The sequence below is a fragment of the Orcinus orca genome, chromosome 10 (genome assembly GCF_937001465.1).
Source record: "Orcinus orca chromosome 10, mOrcOrc1.1, whole genome shotgun sequence".
Classification (NCBI taxonomy): Eukaryota; Metazoa; Chordata; class Mammalia; order Artiodactyla; family Delphinidae; genus Orcinus; species Orcinus orca.
Window position 1 is genome coordinate 97,485,664 of NC_064568.1, and position 22,062 is coordinate 97,507,725.

The window sequence follows — 22,062 nt, forward strand, 5'->3', positions numbered from 1 at the left end:
TCATCCATTCTTGGGCTCATTTGGGGCAAATACTTACACAGCTATTCTTAAGTGCCTTAAGATTTATCATCTATCAGACCTGCCTGAGTTAAAATCAGATGTGGAATAAAAGCAAAAGGCACAGAACTGAGAGTCAGTGAACAACAGTTCTAGTCCTGGCTCTGTCATTAAATGACTGTTTGATCCCAGTCATGTATATCTCAATATTTCTAAAAGGAAGTAATCAAACTACATAACTTCTAGCTCTAAAATGTTGGCTAATTCTAATTTCTAGTTGTCGTCACTTTTAAAAAATATATTTCTATCAAAGTAATACATACACAAGACTACTTTCAAGAGATTGGCCTCTGAGATAAAAAGGTCAAAATTCTGCTTCACCTATGGGATAAGATACAGAGGAATAAATCATACCTGTTAACTGAAAAAAAAGATGAGGGTACATTACCCTTTTATTTACTTTTTAATTAACCAGAATTCCTATTAACGAGATTTCTGCAAATCCTTCACAGTCATTTCTTAAATCTAAATCAGTCTGGTTACACTATGCTCCTTTCTATTACCTGTTTCATTTTCAAGTTTATGATGATGACAAAAATGCCTTCTGACTTAATATGTGTTATCATAATCTGAAAAAAGGTAATAATTTTTCACTTATTAGCTACCAGATCTAAGCAAGTTACTCTTTGCTTCAATGTCTGAACCTGTAAAATAAGGATAAACACTAATCTCTCTCAAGATGGTTGAAAAGATTAAATAAAATACATGAAAGAATGGTAACTAGCACAAAAAAAGCATTTTTGTGTTTTAAAAGTATGACAATTATCTATATAAATTACTTAAACGCTTTATGTCCTAGTTAAAAGCATATTCACTCTAGAGACTTTTTCTTCCCTCTTTGTTTCCTGGTGCGCGAGGAGAGGGGATTAAGAGCACTGCTTAAAGGAGCTCCAGAGACGGGCGCAAGTCGCGGCTAACAGCGCGGACCCCAGAGACGGGAATGAGGCGCTAAGGCTGCTGCTGCCGCCACCAAGAAGCCTGTGTGCGAACACAGGTCACTCTCCAAACCTCCCTTCCGGGGAGCCTGTGCAGCCCGCCACTGCCAGGGTCCCGGGATCCAGAGACAACTTCCCCGGGAGAAGGCACGGCGCGCCTCAGGCTGGTGCAACGTCACGCCGGCCTCTGCAACGTCATGCTGGCCTCTGCCGCCGCAGGCTCACCCTGCATCCGTACCCCTCCCTCCCCCCGGCCTGAGTGAGGCAGAGCCCCCCAGTCAGCGGCTCCTTTAACCCTGTCCTGTCTGAGCGAAGAACAGATGCCCTCCGGCGACCTACACGCAGAGGTGGGGCCAAATCCAAAGCTGAAACCCGGGAGCTGTGAGAACAAAGAAGAGAAAGGGAAATCTCTCCCAGCAGCCTCAGGAGCAGCGGATTAAAGCTCCACAATCAACCTGATGTACCTGCATCTGTAGAATACATGAATAGACAACGAATCATCCCAAATTGAGGTGGTGGACTTTGAGAGCAAGATTTATTATTTTTTACCCTTTTCCTCTTTTTGTGAGTGTGTATGTGTATGCTTCTGTGTGAGATTTTGTCTGTATAGCTTTGCTTTCACCATTTGTACTAGGGTTCTATCCGTCCGTTTTTTTTCCTTAAAAAATTTTTTTTCTTCTTAATTATTTTTTTATTTTAATAACTTTATTTTATTTTATCTTATTTTATTTTATCCTCTTTCCCCTTCCTTCCTTCCTTCCCTCTTCCTTTCTTTCTTTCTTTCTCTTTCTTTCTTTCTTTCTTTCTACTTTTTCTCCCTTTTATGCTGAGCCATGCGGATGAAAGGCTCTCGGTGCTACAGCCAGGAGTCAGTGCTGTGCCTCTGAGGTGGGAGAGCCAACTTCAGGACACTGGTCCACAAGAGACCTCCTAGCTCCACGTAATATCAAACGGTGAAAATCTCCCAGAGATCTCCATGTCAACACCAGCACCCAGCTTCACTCAACGACAAGCAAGCTACAGTGCTGGACACCCTATGCCAAACAACTAGCAAGACAGGAACACAACGCCACCCATTAGCAGAGAGGCTGCCTAAAGTCATAGTAAGTCCACAGACACCCCAATACACACCACCAGACGTGGACCTGCCCACCAGAAAGACAAGATCCAGCCTCATCCACCAGAACACAGGCACTAGTCCCCTCTACCAGGAAGCCTACACAACCCACTGAACCAACTTTAGCCACTGGGGACAGACACCAAAAACAACGGGAACTACAAACCTGCAGCCTGCAAAAAGGAGACCCCAAACACAGTAAGATAAGCAAAATGAGAAGACAGAAAAACACACAGCAGATGAAGGAGCAGGATAAAAATGCACCAGACCTAACAAATGAAGAGGAAATAGGCAGTCTACCTGAAAAAGAATTCAGAATAATGATAGTAAAGATGATCCAAAATCTTGGAAATAGAATAGACAAAATGCAAGAAACATTTAACAAGGACCTAGAAGAACTAAAGATGAAACAAGCAACGATGAACAACACAATAAATGAAATTAAAAATACTCTAGAAGGGATCACTAGCAGAATAACTGAGGCAGAAGAACGGATAAGTGACCTGGAAGATAAAATAGTGGAAATAACTACTGCAGAGCAGAATAAAGAAAAAAGAATGAAAAGAACTGAGGACAGTCTCAGAGACCTCTGGGACAACATTAAACGCACCAACATTCAAATTATAGGGGTTCCAGAAGAAGAAGAGAAAAAGAAAGGGACTGAGAAAATATTTGAACAGATTATAGTTGAAAACCTCCTTAATATGGGAAAGGAAATAGTTAATCAAGTCCAGGAAGCACAGAGAGTCCCATACAGGATAAATCCAAGGAGAAACACGCCAAGACACATATTAATCAAACTGTCAAAAATTAAATACAAAGAAAACATATTAAAAGCAGCAAGGGAAAAACAACAAATAACACACAAGGGAATCCCCATAAGGTTAACAGCTGATCTTTCAGCAGAAACTCTGCAAGCCAGAAGGGACTGGCAGGACATATTTAAAGTGAGGAAGGAGAAAAACCTACAACCAAGATTACTCTACCCAGCAAGGATCTCATTCAGATTTGATGGAGAAATTAAAACCTTTACAGACAAGCAAAAGCTGAGAGAGTTCAGCACCACCAAACCAGCTTTACAACTAATGCTATAGGATCTTCTCTAGGCAAGAAACACAAGAGAAGGAAAACCCTACAATAACAAACCCAAAACAATTAAGAAAAAGGGAATAGGAACATACATATCGATAATTACCTTAAATGTAAATGGATTAAATGCTCCCACCAAAAGACACAGACTGGCTGAATGGACACAAAAACAAGACCCATATATATGCTGTCTACAAGAGACCCACTTCAGACCTAGGGACACATACAGATTGAAAGTGAGGGGATGGAAAAAGATATTCCATGCAAATGGAAACCAAAAGAAAGCTGGAGTAGCAATTCTCATATCAGACAAAATAGACTTTAAAATAAAGACTATTAGAAGAGACAAAGAAGGACACTACATAATGATCAAGGGATCGATCCAAGAAGAAGATATAACAATTGTTAAGTATTTATGCACCGAAGATAGGAGCATCTCAATACATAAGGCAAATACTAACAGCCATAAAAGGGGAAATCGACAGTAACACATTCATAGTAGGGGACTTGAACACCCCACTTTCACCAATGGACAGATCATCCAAAATGAAAATTAAAAAGGAAACACAAGCTTTAAATGATGCATTAAGCAAGGTGGACTTCATTGATATTTATAGGACACTCCATCCAAAAACAACAGAATACACATTTTTCTCAAGTGCTCATGGAACATTCTCCAGGATAGATCATATCTTGGGTCACAAATCAAGCCTTGGTAAACTTAAGAAAATTGAAATTGTATCAAGTATCTTTTCTGACCACAACGCTATGAGACTAGATATCAATTACAGGAAAAGATCTGTAAAAAATACAAACACATGGAGGCTAAACAATACACTACTTAATAACGAAGTGATCACTGAAGAAATCAAAGAGGAATTCAAAAAATACCTAGAAACAAATGACAATGGAGACACGACAACCCAAAACCTATGGGATGCAGCAAAAGCAGTTCTAAGAGGGAAGTTGATACCAATACAATCCTACCTTAAGAAACAGGAAACATCTCGAATAAACAACCTAACCTTGCACCTAAAGCAATTAGAGAAAGAAGAACAAAAAAACCCCAAAGTTAGCAGAAGGAAAGAAATCATAAAGATCAGATCAGAGATAAATGAAAAAGAAATGAAAGAAACGATAGCAAAGATCAATAAAACTAAAATCTGGTTCTTTGAGAAGATAAACAAAATTGATAAACCATTAGCCAGACTCATCAAGAAAAAAAGGGAGAAGACTCAAATCAATAGAATTAGAAATGAAAAAGGAGAAGTAACAACTGACACTGCAGAAATACAAAAGATCATGAGAGATTACTACAAGCAACTCTATGCCAATAAAACGGACAACCTGGAAGAAATGGACAAATTCTGAGAAATGCACAACCTGCCAAGACTGAATCAGGAAGAAATAGAAAATATGAACAGACCAATCACAAGCACTGAAATTGAAACTGTGATTAAAAATCTTCCAACAAACAAAAGCCCAGGACCAGATGGCTTCACAGCCGAATTCTATCAAACATTTAGGGAAGAGCTAACACCTATCCTTCTCAAACTCTTCCAAAATATAGCAGAGGGAGGAACACTCCCAAATTCATTCTACGAGGCCACCATCACCCTGACTCCAAAACCAGACAAGGATGTCACAAAGAAAGAAAAGTACAGGCCAATATCACTGATGAACATAGATGCAAACATCCTCAACAAAATACTAGCAAACAGAATCCAACAGCACATTAAAAGGATCATACACCATGATCAAGTGGGGTTTATTCCAGGAATGCAAGGATTCTTCAATATACGCAAATCAATCAACATGATACACCATATTAACAAACTGAAGGAAAAAAAACCATATGATCATCTCAATAGATGCAGAGAAAGCTTTTGACAAAATTCAACACCCATTTATGATAAAAACCCTGCAGATAGTAGGCATAGAGGGAACTTTCCTCAACATAATAAAGGCCATATATGACAAACCCACAGCTAACATCATCCCCAATGGTGAAAAACTGAAAGCATTTCCACTAAGATCAGGAACAAGACAAGGTTGCCCACTCTCACCACTCTTATTCAACATAGTTTTGGAAGTTTTAGCCACAGCAATCAGAGAAGAAAAGGAAATAAAAGGAATCCAAATTGGAAAAGAAGAAGTAAAGCTGTCACTGTTTGCAGATGACATGATACTATACGTAGAGAACCCTAAAGATGCTACCAGAAAACTACTAGAGCTAATCAATGAATTTGGTAAAGTAGCAGGATACAAAATTAATGCACAGAAATCTCAGGCATTCCTATACACTAATGATGAAAAATCTGAAAGTGAAATCAAGAAAACACTCCCATTTACCATTGCAACAAAAAGAATAAACTATCTAGGAATAAACCTACCTAAGGAGACAAAAGACCTGTATGCAAAAATTATAAGACAGTGATGAAAGAAATTAAAGATGATACAAATAAATGGAGAGATATACCATGTTCTTGGATTGGAAGAATCAACATTGTGAAAATGACTCTACTACCCAAAGCAATCTACAGATTCAATGCAATCCCTATCAAACTACCATTGGCATTTTTCACAGAACTAGAACAAAAATTTTCACAATTTGTATGGAAACACAAAAGACCCCGAATAGCCAAAGCAATCTTGAGAACGAAAAACGGAGCTGGAGGAATCAGGCTCCCTGACTTCAGACTATACTACAAAGCTACAGTAATCAAGACAGTATGGTACTGGCACAAAAACAGAAATATAAATCAATGGAAGAGGACAGAAAGCCCAGAGATAAACCCACGCACATATGGTCACCTTATCTTTGATAAAGGAGGCAGAAATGTACTGTGGAGAAAGGACAGCCTCTTCAGTAAGTGGTGCTGGGAAAACTGGACAGGTATATGTAAAAGTATGAGATTAGATCACTCCCTAACACCATACACAAAAATAAGCTCAAAATGGATTAAAGACCTAAATGTAGGGCCAGAAACTATCAAACTCTTAGAGGAAAACATAGGCAGAACACTCTATGACATAAATCACAGCAAGATCCTTTTTGACCCACCTCCTAGAGAAATGGAAATAAAAACAAAAATAAACAAATGGGACCTAATGAAACTTCAAAGCTTTTGCACAGCAAAGGAAACCATAAACAAGACCAAAAGACAACCCTCAGAATGGGAGAAAATATTTGCAAATGAAGCAACTGACAAAGGATTAATCTCCAAAATTTACAAGCAGCTCATGCAGCTCAATAACAAAACAACAAACAACCCAATCCACAAATGGGCAGAAGATCTAAATAGACATTTCTCCAAAGAAGATATACAGACTGCCAACAAACACATGAAAGAATGCTCAACATCATTAATCATTACAGAAATGCAAATCAAAACTACAATGAGATATCACCTCACACCAGTCAGAATGGCCATCATCAAAAAATCTAGAAACAATCAATGCTGGAGAGGGTGTGGAGAAAAGGGAACACTCTTGCACTGCTGGTGGGAATGTGAATTGGTACAGCCACTATGGAGAACAGTATGGAGGTTCCTTAAAAAACTACAAATAGAACTACCATATGACCCAGCAATCCCACTACTGGGCATACACCCTGAGAAAACCATAATTCAAAAAGAGTCATGTACCAAAATGTTTATTGCAGCTCTATTTACAATAGCCCAGAGATGGAAACAACCTAAGTGTCCATCATCGGATGAATGGATAAAGAAGATGTGGCACATATATACAATGGAATATTCCTCAGCCATAAAAAGAAATGAAATTGAGCTATCTGTAATGAGGTGGATGGACCTAGAGTCTGTCATACAGAGTGAAGTAAGTCAGAAAGAGAAAGACAAATACCGTATGCTAACACATATATATGGAATTTAAGAAAAAAAAATGTCATGAAGAACCTAGGGGTAAGACAGGAATAAAGACACAGACCTACTAGAGAATGGACTTGAGGATATGGGGAGGGGGAAGGGTAAGCTGTGACAAAGTGAGAGAGTGGCATGGACATATATACACTACCAAACGTAAAATAGATAGCTAGTGGGAAGCAGCCACATAGCACAGGGAGATCAGCTCGGTGCTTTGTGACCACCTAGAGGGGTGGGATAGGGAGGGTGGGAGGGAGGGAGATGCAAGAGGGAAGAGATATGGGAACATATGTATATGTATAACTGATTCTTTGTTATAAAGCAGAAACTAACACACCATTGTAAAGCAATTATACTCCAATAAAGATGTAAAAAAAAAAAAAAAGCATATTCACTCAAACAGATGTAGCTGAAAATAAGGCGACTAGAATGTTTTAATCATGCAACTGTTAAGTATTGTTTTAAAAGCTCAATTCAATAAACATGCATTGAGCATATACTACGTGCCAGATACAATACGCTAGGATTCCAGAATTCCATGATTACAACAATGACCCCACCCTCAAAAAGCTCACAGTCTAGAAGAGACAAATAAAAATTATAATGTAATTGAAAAATATAACAACAAAAGCATGTATAAGGAGCAGAAGGAACAAGATGAAGCACTTAATTCATTCTGTTTATAGAGAACAGAGAAGAAGTAGCTAAAGCAGCTTGGAAAGGGGGAAAGAGTAATTCTGTAGGCAGAGACGGGTTTCAAGCCTAGCTCAGCCATTTCAAGCTATTTGATGTGGGCCAACTTTACCTCTCTGAGCTTGTTTGTAAATCTGCTTTGGAGAGTTACTCTGAAGATTAGAAATAATATATGTAAATTGCCTGATACATAGCAGGCATTTAATAAATAGGAGTTATCTTGTTTTAGAAGTTGTGTGTTTGTTTTTAATAGACTAAGTTCTAAATGGCACTGTAGATGCAAGAGGGAGGGGATATGAGGATATATGTATACATACAGCTGATCCACTGTGTTATACAGCAGAAACTAACACAACATTGTAAAGCAATTATACTCCAATACAGATGTTAAAAAAATAAACAATTTTAACTTACATCTTAATTATGAAGCCAAAAAAAAATAAATGGCACTGTAGGAGGCATCACTTAACTAATGACCAAGCTGCATCTGGGATCGCAAAGGTCACCAGCATGGAGAAGGTCATGATGAACCACATCAGAATGTTACCACTTATGGAGTCTACTTTTTAGCAGTGATGGGGTTCCTAACGTGGTACATTCACCTGCTGGTGAAGCCTATTTCTAATCTATTTTCTCCATTTTTACAGAATTTTGCGTACTCAGACTCTATTTAAATTTCCTAGAAGAGGTTCCCATGTTCCTCATTCCCCGCTCAGTCCTGGTTTTGGATGGTCAGCATATCCCATATCCTTTATAAAATGGCAAGTCCAATGAGCAACAGCTAATTATTAGGACTATGTTAGGAGATAATTAGAACTAACCCGGGGTTGAAACTACTATTGTTAGCCTAACGGTTGACCTATGGGAACAGGAAGCCACTGTAATGATTCAGAATGTTAAAGTAAATATTTTAAAATATTGTTAAATCTGTCCGAGAGGTAAGTTACATTTACATTTACTCTATGGTTCCCAAAGCTAATTTTCTCTAAATACCCACCGATGAGCTAAGCCAGTCATTAACATATACAAATACATATTCTTAAATCCTTATTTTTCATTTTACTCCAATAAACATAATTCATACAACATTTGAAATAGTAACAGTGGATAAACACAAGGAACGCCATAAGTAAAATAAAGCGGTCTATCTCAAAATTCAATTGAATTATGAAATGGTTCTTATGTCAGTGTAGGTTTTCAGAACTAAAAACATGTTCCTGACCTGCAACCAGCATGTAAGGTCAGTGTGCTCCAAGTTAAATAACCACAGATTAAAAGTGAGGGCACTATAATCCAATCCAGAATCCACATTAATTTTATTTATTTATTATTTATTTACTTTGCGGTACGTGGGCCTCTCACTGTTGTAGCCTCTCCCGTTGTGGAGCACAGGCTCCGGACGTGCAGGCTCAGTGGCCATGGCTCACGGGCCCAGCCGCTCCGCGGCATGTGGGATCTTCCCGGACCGGGGCACGAACCTGTGTCCCCTGCATCAGCAGGCGGACTCTCAACCACTGTGCCACAGGGAAGCCCCCCGCCCCATGTTAATTTTATATAGCAGTTTCCACATTCAAGGCACACAGCGTCTTTAAACTCAACCTTGTGGTAAATAATCCCAATTTTTCTCTATGAATATCTGAATTCCATGTAATGCTAGATTTTATAATATCTTGTATCCTATCAAGACAGGTTATATTTGCAAAATATTCTCCATAGTCTTAACCAGTTTAACATAATGCATTCTGAAATACTAATGCTCTATCAAAATTAGCTGTCTTACACATTTCCAAAAATTAAATCCTGAGTATGTTTTTAAGATTTTTCCCTGAGAAGCACGCACTGAGGAGTCATCAAACTGCAACTGAAATTACTTTCTTGTAAACACTAATCTTTAGCGAGTATTTTTTAAAGTCAGGGTATAATACAAGCATTTCTGCATTAACCAAGCCAGAAGTTTCTCCACAAACCAGACCTACAAATTTGATTTTTAAAGTTTATGAGTATTATTGCTCACTTTTACAACTAGAAATTGATGTTAATTACTATAATATATTAAGTCCAATTCCCTCCTGATAGCCTTGACGTATGAAGGGAAATACACAAAATTATCAAATGTCACAGAAGCAGCAGCTTGAGGCCAGAGGGAGTCAGACAGACAAAAGGAAATAGGAGAGGGAGGAGATATACGGTTAAAGCAAAAAGTGCTTAGAATTCACCAGACCTTGACCCAGCCCGTGACCTAATATAATCTACTTAATGAGTCATTTATATCGCAAAAAAACAAAAACAAAAATTAACAGTTGAAGCAAACTTATCATTGTGAGCAGGGAATTTAAGTCCTGCATTCGATTTGAGATTTGCAAGAAAGAAAAAGAGCTAATCTAGAAAAAGACCTAAAGAGCAAGAAACGCGCGCGCGCGTGTGCGTGTGCGTGTGTGTGTGTATGGAGGTGGGGAGATAAATAAAGGCTAACTGTACTCAAGTCTCAGCGCTAAAGCTATTCCACGCGTACTACAGAAGCAGGGCGGTCGCCGGCCCTCCCCATGCAGGAAGGGAGGGGAGGCGGGGGTCGTGGATTCTCCCCCAGCGCTTCTGGAGCCGGGGTCTCGGGGGACTGGCGTCGGCGCCCCCAGAACAGGAGCGGAGCGGATCCAATTAACACCTTCCTCGCCAGGACTTGGGACCGCGAGCTCCCGAGCGGGGCGCGCTCGGGGGTGGGGCGGCGAGGAGCGCTTCCCCTCCGAGGGAGGGAGAAGGGAGGCAAGGGGCGGCACCGCATCCCGGTCCCCACCCCGGGCGCATCAATTACCCGTAAGGTTCCTCAGCACCGTCCCGTGGGCCCAGAGGCTCAGGACCTGCTGCACCGACAGGTTGATCATGGAGTGGTCGCCCCCCTCCGCCTTCATCTTCCCTGGGGGGCGCCCGCCGCCCTCTCCTCCGGCGCCGGGCGGCGGCGGCGGCTGCGAGGCTCCGGGGGCGGCGGCGGGTGCGCGGCTCCTCCAGGCCGCCGCCGCCGGGGGAGGCTTCGGGTCGCCGGGCTGGTCGCTGTTGCTGCCGCCGACGGGCCTCCGGGGGGGGCCGCTCAGCGCGTCTCCCAGGCAGCCCCCTCCCCGCCGGGGAGACATCGAGGACGGCGGACTGGGGAGGGGAGGGGGCCGGGCGCTCTCCCTGCTCGGCCCCCGAGCGATAACTCGGGTCGGAGGAGGCCGCTGCCGCTCCCTCTCAGGGGCAGCTCGGAGCCGCGGGGGCCGGGCACGCGAGGAGGCCGAGGTCACGCCGGGAGGTCCGGGGTGATGGGCAGCCGGCAGGTGCAGCCCCCGACGGGGCTCAGCTCATCACCGCGAGAGGACGAGCAGACCCGGGACTCGGAGGAGGCGGAGGCGGCGGCGGCGGCGGCAGTGGCCGCGGCAGCACCTGCCGCCAGCCTGCCAACCCTCCTGCCGCCGACACTCGAGGAACCGCCCCCTCCACCCGCGGCCGCCCCGGGCCGATCGTGCGCGCGCGCACGGGTCCCCACCTCCCCCGCCCTCCCCGGAGCTGCTGCGCATGCTCATTCTCCCTCTTCCCGCGACCCGTCGCCCTTCGACAGCCGGCCGGCCCCAAAGCCCTCCTCCTCCTGCTTTGCGCGCGCGCGAGCTCGCGAGGCTGACGGGGCTGAGCCTCGGCCCGCAGTGGGGCGGAGGGAAGCGCGGCCTACGTCACTAGCGCCACCGCCGGGCCTCGCTGCTGACTGGGCGCTCCAGGGGAACCAGCTCCACGCCCTCCCTGCCCCCGGCGCCCCGGCCCCGGGCGCGCGCCCTGGGAGAATCCGGGCGGTGCTGGAGCTCCAGGCTGAGCTGCAGCCCCGACCCTACGTGACGGGGAGCGAGGTGTCAAACTCCGTCAGGTGGATGCTGTGACAGTTCACATCTTTGGCTTCGAATGAAATACATTGGATAAAAAGGTTTGAGTACAACTTTTTCTAACAAGTGTAAATATCTCAACATTGTAGATTTGTCAGTTTGTGGGTTTGGGGTTTGGGGTTTTTTTTGGGGGGGGTGAGTCACATGACCTGGGTAGGTTACTACTTGCAGAATATATCCGAAAGCCATTAAAACAGAAACAGACCCACTTTACGATTCATCCAGTCCTACCCACAGCCAGAACCTGGGCCTCCCGTGGTTCCGGCATCTGAAATCACCTGGAGTCCTGGGGCTAGGCAGGTGGCCTACACCTCAAGGCCACCCTCGGGGCTAGCTCATTTTTCGTTGCAGTACTCTCTTTACCTAAATTGTAAAAGTCTCCGTTATCTCCCCCCAGCCCCGCCCAGCTCAGGACTTAAACTAGACCTCTCTTCCCGTGGTTTGCTGCCTTTCTCCATATCCACCGTTAGCCCGAGGAACTGTCTAAAATTCAGCCACAACAAAGGGAACTCCTCCTTGAAGTCTGAAACCTTTTATCTTGAAAAATAAGAATTAAATTTTGGCAGTGATCACATATGCACCAGTCAGCCGCCTCTCCCCATCCTTTTTCAATCTCTTTACTGTCTGAAAAGAAAATCTGCAAAGGACGCCGAAGTTCATGCTGGAGCTAAATCATCAAGTACTTTGGGCAAAACGCAGGAGGGTTGGATCACCTGTAAAGGGTGTTCTTGGGGACCACCTTAAAATATACATATGTATATTTATATACGTATGTACGTGTCAACGGAAATAATGTACAGCGAGAGAGGTGTGAGTTAAGTTTTATTTGGGGCAGAACGAGGACTGTAGCCGGGGATACAGGCTTTCAGGCAGCTCTGAGCAGGTGCGGAGGTCAGTATATATGTGACTTTGGTGAAGGGGACGTATGTGCCCTTAAGCACACATTTTGGCAGAAAGTTGCTGCTGGTCACAAGAAGGTTGGTGCTGGTCACGAGGAGCAGGTGTCTCTGTTAATGATTTTAGTGCTTTTGTAGATGTGAGAAGATGCAAGAAATTGGGCTCATAAATTCTCCTGAAAATACCTAACTGAAGACCTGTTGTGCCAGTTTTTCCTGGAGCACGGAGGGCCTCATTCCTGATCTCCACCCTGAACTCCTTTCAGGGTGTGGGGAAGTTTAGCGGCTGCAGTGGCTACTGACTTCATTCTTATAGAACCAGAAGGCAAAAAACAATTTTTAGTTGGCATATGTATTGTCTGTTTGATGTCGCAACACAGGAGGAAAGGGAAGAGTCTGCATCACTAATAAGAACTGAGCCAAAACTCATAATGTGGAGTTATCGTCTTCTGCGGATATAGAATTAATGAGATCTTAATTTAAGATTATAAAATAATCAGACTTAAAAGAGGCTTTACCACTTTGCCAATTCACTTTATTTTACAGATAGGGGAAACTGATTCTGCAGAATTAAGTGCCTTAGAGAGGTGACACCACTTCACAGCCCAGTTTCTGAATTCCTAGTCTGTTCATTCTTTCCAGTAGCCACATCTTCCTTACCTCACTATCAACTCCATACCTTTAAGGTTCTGGATGGGGAGATGCAAGTTACCTAATGATTACCAATAAGAGATTTGACATGATATGATTAGTGGTATTAGAGAATATGACTACATTCAAGGAAGGGTTCATATCAAACTCTCTAAGCAGCAGCTCATTAAACTCTCACATCAGGAACTTTTAGTTAGTTTACACGGAATCAGTGGGGTTCTTATTATTACACACTACTGTTACAACATGGTAGCATGCATTTAAAATATTCAGAACCTGGGACAGTGCCTAGCACACGGTGTTCATCAAATATTTGTTGAATGAATAAATGAATAAACTTAGAAAAGTCAGCATTTTTCTTGTTTCACATAATTTTTTTAATGGAACCTAAGTGTTGATTTCTGGAAATGAGAAAGTAAGACACAGCAAGGAAGGCCCAAATCGATAATGCACTTTGATAACCAGACAACGTTTCCCTTGCTATTCAGCTCAATTCAGTAAGCATTTATTTGGCATCTGTTATCTGTAATAATGTTCTGTGCTAGGCATTATCTACAGGATTTGAAGATTCATAAGGTCTCAGCTCTCTAGGCTAATACCTTGCATTCAACTTGTGTTTGCCTTGATAAAGCTAATGATAAACATAATGATATGTTGGAAGCGTATATTCTTAAGTGAATTGAACATTTCCCAATGGCCAAGGTTATGAAACCCAAAACTGAATTAATGCAGGTGGAAGTTATATAATTTCTTTCAGTATTGAGTTAATACACCGGTCAAGGAATGGTTTAGTCGCATTCCTGCCAGAAATCAGGGAACACCCCAAATAAATTTTAGAGGTCTCTTTTAGCCCCGTGCCCTTGCATGTGAAATAAATAACAGTTCACAAAGAGTTCCTAGTTTATTTCTTACACACAAGTAAGGGAACACCCATAAGTCTTAGGAATCCTATTAATTGTCCAGAGAGGGCCCAGAAGAAAGCTTTTAAAGTCAATTAGAATATAAAATGATATTGATCCTTTGAGAAAAACATTAACTATGAGGACATCTTTCTCCTTTATTATCTTCCTTTCTCACCGTACAGTACTATATCACAGAATCACATTACATAGGCAACCTAATTTCATCTCACGACACATTTCAGCAGCTCCAAACTCTGAGTGATGGGGCAGGTTTAAAAGATTCATTATCTGGAAAATATGGTTTGAACACTGGCTGCATCACTTACTAGCTTTAAAATGGGAATACTAATGGTACCTCTTCAGATTTTTGGCATCATTTAACTAGTAGTAATAATCAACACAGCTCCTTCCACCTGCCAGACCTTGTGCCAAGTACAACATATTAGCTCATTTAATTTTCACAAGGATGGGTTGAAATTTCATAACACTAATTTAATAGTGTTAAATTTTATAACACTATTAGACAAATTTTTTTTCAAAATCTATACACAAAACCTCACTTCTGCCCAAATCTTGTATCTTGTTCTTATACGTGCGCACACACACACACACACACACACACACACACAGCGAAAGCACTGTTGGTTTTTTTGAAGAAGAATATAAAATTCTGTTGGAAGAAATGACAGAAATAAGAGGAAGAAATGGTCGTGCATATTATTTTAAAATAGGTACTGCACTGAAATCTACTTGTTGAAATGTTTCTCAGAACCCCTGTTAAGAGTCAAGAGACATTTCCATCACAGTAAATCAGAAAAACAAGGTATGTCCTATTTTGTCTCCGCAGTAAGATACGGCATACCTAGGGTGCCAGGTCACCATTATGGGGCTACTGAGGGGTCCAGCCCTGTCCAGAAAAGAGCAGAGAGATGCTCCATATGGGCAGTGGGAAATGACGTCCACCCACAGTCCTGGAGGGTTAGGAGCGTGTTTGAGATGGAAGGACAGGCAGGTAACTGCCCGTGCCTCTAGCTCCATTTTCCACCTCATCCTTGTTGTTTTCCCTCCACCTGTGCATACAAACCACCTACCTTCCAATTTCTGCCAGATGCTGCCCAGCCCACTCCCCACTGCCGTGTAGCTCCTTGTTTATTATCCTAAGTCTTTAAAAAAGATAATACACGACATTTGAACTCTAAGAATTCATTCTCTGAGGCCTGAATGTGAGTGTAAAGAAAGACTCTGCTAAAATCACACGCATACAAAATCCTGCATTTGGCAACACAGGAGACTCAGTTTCCCCCCCTAAAAACCAGAGTCTGAAATTACCCTGCATCCAGTCTGGTCATATTATGGATGGAAGGCCAAACATAAAACACATAAAATAGTGTGTTGATTAAATGCCACTTGTAGATTCATGATGCATAATCCACACTAAACTCAATTCTTAAAGTACTTAATTGTTGAGCTAAACATCATAACACATTGTATGCCAAGAACAAAATGGTGAAAATGGTATTTCACTGTATTTTATTGGCGATTTTCTGATTTTAAGTGAGGTGACACATTTTATGTGTGTGTGAAGGAACATATTGATTGCCTTTTCTAGGCACTTCTGCCCATTTTTCTTTGGGGTAATTTATCTTTTAAAACCTTACATGTAGGAGCTTTTAAATATTTAACAAATTAACCATTTGTGATATGTACTGTATACATCTTTTTCAGTTTGTCAGTAGCCTTTTAGCTTTAACAAAACTCTTTGGTCATGTAGAAATTTCTGATACTTACGTTGTCAGCCTTTTCTTTTATGGTATCTAAGTCTTCCGCCATGCTTTAAAATGTCTTCCCTTCTCAGATTTGATTTTTTTAAGTCTCATATCTTTTCTAAAAATTTTATGGGTGTCTTTGTTTACACCTTTGGTCCACTTGGAATTTTTTTAATGTAAAACGTTTAGTAGAGATCTAATTTTGTTTTTCCAGATGGCAACTGAATTGTCCCAAAACATTTATTGAAAAATCCATCATTTTCCCACTGACCTAAAACACCAGCTATATCATGTTCAAAATTTCTGTGTATACTTGGATTTATTTCTGGACTTTCATTTTTGTCCTATCTATCTATTCATGTGTCAGCACCATACTATTTTTATTTTCTTTAACTGTACAATATGCTTCAGGTTCTTCTAAGATAGGTCTTCCTTTTCTATTCATCTTTCAATTTTTTTCCTGATTAATCTTGAATGTGTATTATTCTGGAAGAACTTTAAAATCAGCTTCCTAATTCTAAAAATATTACTGGTTATATTTTCACTGAAGTCGTGTTACATTTATAAATAAATTTAAGGGATGTTGAGATATTTTAATGTTTTGTTTTATTAAGAAATTTGATTTTGAAAAGTTGTTGAATATGTCTCTTTTTAGCATCCATGGATATGACAATGTGATTCTTCCTTTGGTCCTAAATATATGAGGATTATATTAAAATTTTCCTAATACATTTTCTTTGAGTTTCTAGAGTTAATGCCACTTAGTCATGATCTCTCATTCTTTTAATATGCTACTTAATTCCATGTCTTAATCTTTTATTAGAATTATGTCATCAGTATTGTGAGTGAGATTGATCTGTACGTTTCTCTTTAGAATTGTGTTTAAGGGCTTCCCTGGTGGCGCAGTGGTTGAGAGTCCACCTGCCGATGCAGGGGACGCGGGTTCGTGCCCCGGTCTGGGAGGATCCCTACATGCCGCGGAGCGGCTGGGCCCGTGAGCCATGGCCGCTGAGCCTGCGTGTCCGGAGCCTGTGCTCCGCAACGGGAGAGGCCGCAGCGGTGAGAGGCCCGCGTACCGCAAAAAAAAAAAAAAAAAAAAAAAAAAGAATTGTGTTTAATTTAGTTTGTGGTTTTTATTTTTATTTTTTATTTTTGCTAATTAATGTTGTGTTGGCTTTATACAAAATATTTAGAAGCTGTCCTTATTTAGATTTTTCTTTTCCTTTGGTGTTTGGTGAAATTCAACTGTAAAACTGCTGTCGATGCTTTAGGGAAGCAGCTCTTTGTCAGTTTTTTTCTAGGTAGTGTTTTTTCCTATGGCAGTTTATCCATTTCGATATTTTTTCTCTTCCTGATTTCTTTCTGTAATTTTTTCATTTGAACCATTTTTATCTATCTGATACAATTTTTAAAAGTAATTTGCAGTGTTAATCAATACCTCTTGCAAATCTTTTAACTTCTCCAACAAGTTGCTTATTTTGCGAACGTACACATTCTCTAATTTTATCTTAATTATATTTGCTAATCAGTTTATATTTTTTCCAATTAATCAGCTCTAAGATGTATTTATCAGTTCTCTGTGTTTCTGTATATTCACTTTTTTTCTTTTATCATTATCAGTTAGTTTCTTCTGCTATTCCTTGGATGGTTTTGTTATTTTTATAAATATTTAACTTTGAATTTGCCCTGAGCACTGTTTAGGTTGTATCGTGTAGCTTTTTTTTTTTTTTTTTTTTTTTTGCGGTACACGGACCTCTCACTGCTGTGGCCTCTCCAGTTGCGGAACACAGGCTCTGGACGCGCAGGCTCAGTGTCCATGGCTCACGGGCTTAGTTGCTCCGCGGCACGTGGGATCTTCCCGGACCGGGGCACGAACCCGCATCCCCTGCATCGGCAGGCGGACTCTCAACCACTGCGCCACCAGGGAAGCTCTATCCTGTAGCTTTTGATACATGATGTTCTATTAACATTTTCTGTTGTTATCTTCTAGAAATTCTGCCATCTTACTTTTGATTTCTACTTTGAAGTTATGTAAAAGACAGATTCTTTTTTAACTTTCAACTTTCAAAGGGAGGCACTTCTATATTTTTTTAGCAGTTCATAGTTTAATTACTGTGTAGCCAAAGAATGTTATTTATACCATTTCCCCTTTGAGGGATTTACCGATGTTTTCTTTGTAGCCCAGTATATGGTTAATTTGGGGAAGTGAGTACACAATTGAAGAAGGTGTATTCTCTGTTTTTAGGGAATAGTGTGGTCTATATGAATAAGATCTACCATATTTATTACGTTACTAAAGGTCTTCTATAATCTTACTTATTTTTGTCCACTAGATCTGCTTTAGGCTATACCTTAGGTTTCGCTAGACCATGCTACATAACAAAGAAACTTAGAATCTCATTGGTTTAAACAACAAATCTTATTTCTTTCTGGTGTTGCATGAGAGCTGCAGCCCTGTTGCGGTTCCCCTGGGATCTACCTGGATAGTAAGTATCTGGGGTAACTGGGAATGAAATGAGAACATCTGACCCACTGTAAAAGTATAAGTTTGAACTGAAGTTAATAATTTTCATCACTTTTCTTTCATTATACTAATCATATGTGTTAAAAAATAAGAAAAACACTGTTCCTTCCCTTAAAGACCCTAGCATTGGTTTAAGAGAATAAAACATGCATTAGAAACAATAGAAGACAGTTAACAACAACCTGTGACTGAGTATACACTAACATTGTATTAATTATATATATGTAAATGTATGTTTATTATGTATACATGTATAATGTAATGCATAATATGTGTTATTATACATGTATATAGTATACATTTTAATATGTATTATATGTAACGTATAGTAATATGTATAATAATATACATATATGTATTGTATATTGCAGGAATAATATATATTATATATTTTACATATGTTACATAATATATGTGTATAGTCAGTAAATAATATTACATATATGTATATATTTATATATGTAATACAATGCGTATACTCAGTTACGGACATATATATTTACTATATATATATATATATATATTCCATAAGTGCTGAGGGTATTATAAAAATAAGACAGGATGAATTAGAGCCTTCCTCATAGCCAAGGTCATGTGACCCAGTTCTCAGTTGGGGAAAAGGTAGTATCAAGTAGGGCACTCGGCTCCTTCTCTTAGTTTCTCCATCACTCCTGATGACCAAAGGAATGGAAGACTGTGTCTTAAAATCAAATTAACAGGGGCTTCCCTGGTGGTGCAGTGGTTAAGAGTCTGCCTGCCAATGCAGGGGACACAGGTTCGAGCCCTGGTCCAGGAAGATCCTATATGCTGTGGAGCAGCTAAGCCCGTGCACCACGACTACTGAGCCTGCGCTCTAGAGCCCACGAGCCACAACTACTGAGCCCGTGAGCCTAGAGCCCGTGCTCCACAGTAAGAGAAGCCACCGCAATGAGAAGCCCGTGCACCGCAACGGAGAGCAGCCCCCCACTCACTGCAACTAGTGGAAGCCCGCATAGGGCAACAAAGACCCAACACAGCCAAAAATAAATTAATTAAATAAATAAATTTAAAAAAAAGAAATCAAATCAAATTAACAGATGTTGATTGAGTGAGGAGTAAGTTGTGCAATTGTTGAACAGATGTCATCTCTCACGATTAGCCAAGAGTTCTGCGTAACCAAAAAGTTGTACAACAAAATGCAACTTCCTCTCTGCAACCAGGGCGCATTTCTTGCTTCTCAGAGTCTGGCCTCCGAGGGAGCCTCCTCTTTTATTTCAACCTCCTTATATTTTTCCTGGATTTCCAAGCTCAAATAAAGTGCAGGCTAGTATTTCACTGTGAAATATGACACAGAATGCAATAGAAGGATGAATAAAGAATTTAATTTACTCCAGCGTGAAGATGAGGCAGTGAAAAATTTGTGTTTCATGTGAACTAAGAGTCCCATTAAAAAGATCTCATTTTGGGGCTTCCCTGGTGGTGCAGTGGTTGAGAGCCCATCTGCCGATGCAGGGGACACGGGTTCGTACCCCAGTCTGGGAAGATCCCACATGCTGAGGAGCAGCTGGGCCTGTGAGCCATGGCCACTGAGCCTGCGCGTCCAGAGCCTGTGCTCCGCAACGGGAGAGGCCACAACAGTGAGAGGCCCACAAACCGCAAAAAAAAAAGATCTCATTTTAAGCAAAGTGACTTTTTTTTCATGAAAAGACATTTTATCTTAAATATAGCAGTGTGTACATGTCAATCCCAAACTCCCAATCTATCCCTCCCCCAACCTTTCCCCACAGTAACCGTAAATTCGTTCTCTAGGTCTATGAGTCTGTTTCTGTTTTAAGCAAAGTGATGTTTTGTTAATGATCTTTTTTTCTTTCTTTCTGTAATTTCTGGGAAAGTTAAAGCAGGGGCAAGTTAAAGATGACCCTTTTTCCCTTTGCTTGTCCTTCTTCCTTTCTGAAAATCTGAACATGATGTGAATAGATTATTAGGCATTTTGAAATCATAGTTTATTCCTTTCTGTTCTTTGTAAGCCTTTGAAAAACAAGGCCATTTCCTTCTCATGCATATTGAGGTATAAGAAATAAGGAGGAAAAAATAAAGCCATGTATTTAAATGTACTTAGAAATTGCTGAGTGGACCTCAGTTGGAAATTAGTAAAAATACCATCATTGCTTCAGTGAGTAGCCAGTTAGGGCTTAACTGTTGAAGTATCCAGGGAAAAATTGATATATAATATGTACTTAAAAAAACTTTTGTCAAAAGCCTTGCCTGGTTTGAAGTCATCAAGCATGTATGCCAACAAGATTGACACTCTATTTGAAATCAGAATGTTTTCTTTCACATTTGGGTATTTAAGACTACTTTGATAAATATTTGGCACACTTTTAAAAAATGCCCTCAATGGTACTAATGTTTATAATTTAAGGGTGGACTTGGCATTTGGAAAGAGTCAGAAGTTGCTTGGTGTAATGTCAGTTGAGTGGCCAGCCTGGCAAGAAACGTCTTTTGAGTAAAAGTGAGGTGTGTCATGAGTGGTGAAACCTTTGTGTAGTTTGGAACTACCTGGTTTGGAAGAAAATTAAAATGTGTTTGAAGTAATGGCAACGCCATTAGAATAACAATCTACCTTCCAGAGTGTCTTCTCTGAAGAATTATATCATTTTGGAACTATAAATGGTAGTAAGTCATTAAAACATGCAATCTATTACTTTATAGTCACATCTCATGAAATCTTTCATTTGCCCTGGATTTGGTCTTTGATGAAGATATATATTATCTCTAAATTCTTTAGTCTGTTCCTCTCTCTGGAGATTTTATTTATTTTCTGTGTTTAAATATGCACACGTAACTCCTACTTAAAAAGAAACAATTGGCCCTGAACCAAAATGGCGGAGTAAAAGTACATGCTCTCACTCCCTCTTGTGAGAGCACCGGAATCACAACTAGCTGCTGGACAATCATCGACAGTAAGACACTGGAACTCACCAAAAAAGATACCCCACATCCAAAGACAAAGGAGAAGCCACAATGAGATGGTAGGAGTGGCGCAATCACAGTAAAATCAAATCCCATAACTGCTGGGTGGGTGACTCACAGACTGGAGAACACTTGTACCACAGAAGTCCACCCACTGGAGTGAAGGGTCCGAGCCGCACGTCAGGCTTCCCAACCTGGTGGTCTGGCAGTGGGAGGAGGAATTCCTAGAGAATCAGACTTTGAAGGCAAGTGGGATTTGATTTCAGGACTTCGAAAGGACTGGGGGAAACAGAGACTCCATTCTTGGAGGGCACACACAAAGTAGTGTGTGCATCGGGACCCGGGGGAAGGAGCAGTGACCCCAGGGGAGACTGAACCAGACCTACCTGCTAGTGTTGGAGGGTCACCTGCACAGGCGGGGGGTGGCTGTGGCTCACCATGGGGACAAGGACACTGGCAGCAGAAGTTCTGGGAAGTACTTCTTGGCATGAGCCCTCCCAGAGTTTGCCATTAGCCCTACCAAAGAGCGCAGGTAGGCTCCAGCGTTGGGTTGCCTCAGGCCGAACAACCAACAGGAAGGGAACCCAGCCCCACCCATCAGTAGTGAAGCAGATTAAAGTTTTACTGAGCCCTGCCCACCAGAGAAACAGCTCTACCCACCACCAGCCCCTCCTATGAGGAAAGTTACACAAGC

General features: G+C 41.1%; 2 protein-coding genes across 4 annotated transcripts in view; one reads left to right on the plus strand and one right to left on the minus strand.

Annotated features, from left to right (window-relative positions):
- Positions 1-11,265, minus strand: part of TMEM170B (transmembrane protein 170B) — a 38,766-nt gene extending 27,501 nt beyond the window's left edge. Inside the window, exon 1 of the mRNA XM_004273564.3 lies at positions 10,585-11,265. Coding sequence (XP_004273612.2) covers positions 10,585-10,900 — 316 coding nt within the window. The 5' untranslated portion in view covers positions 10,901-11,265. The remainder of the gene's footprint in view (positions 1-10,584) is intronic.
- A 92-nt stretch (positions 11,266-11,357) lies between these two features.
- The window catches only part of NEDD9 (neural precursor cell expressed, developmentally down-regulated 9), a 300,840-nt gene continuing 290,135 nt past the window's right edge, over positions 11,358-22,062 (plus strand). For all 3 annotated transcript variants that reach the window (XM_049715606.1, XM_049715605.1, XM_033434908.2), the window contains exon 1: positions 11,358-11,718. The gene's annotated coding sequence lies outside the window, so the exon portion shown is untranslated. The remainder of the gene's footprint in view (positions 11,719-22,062) is intronic.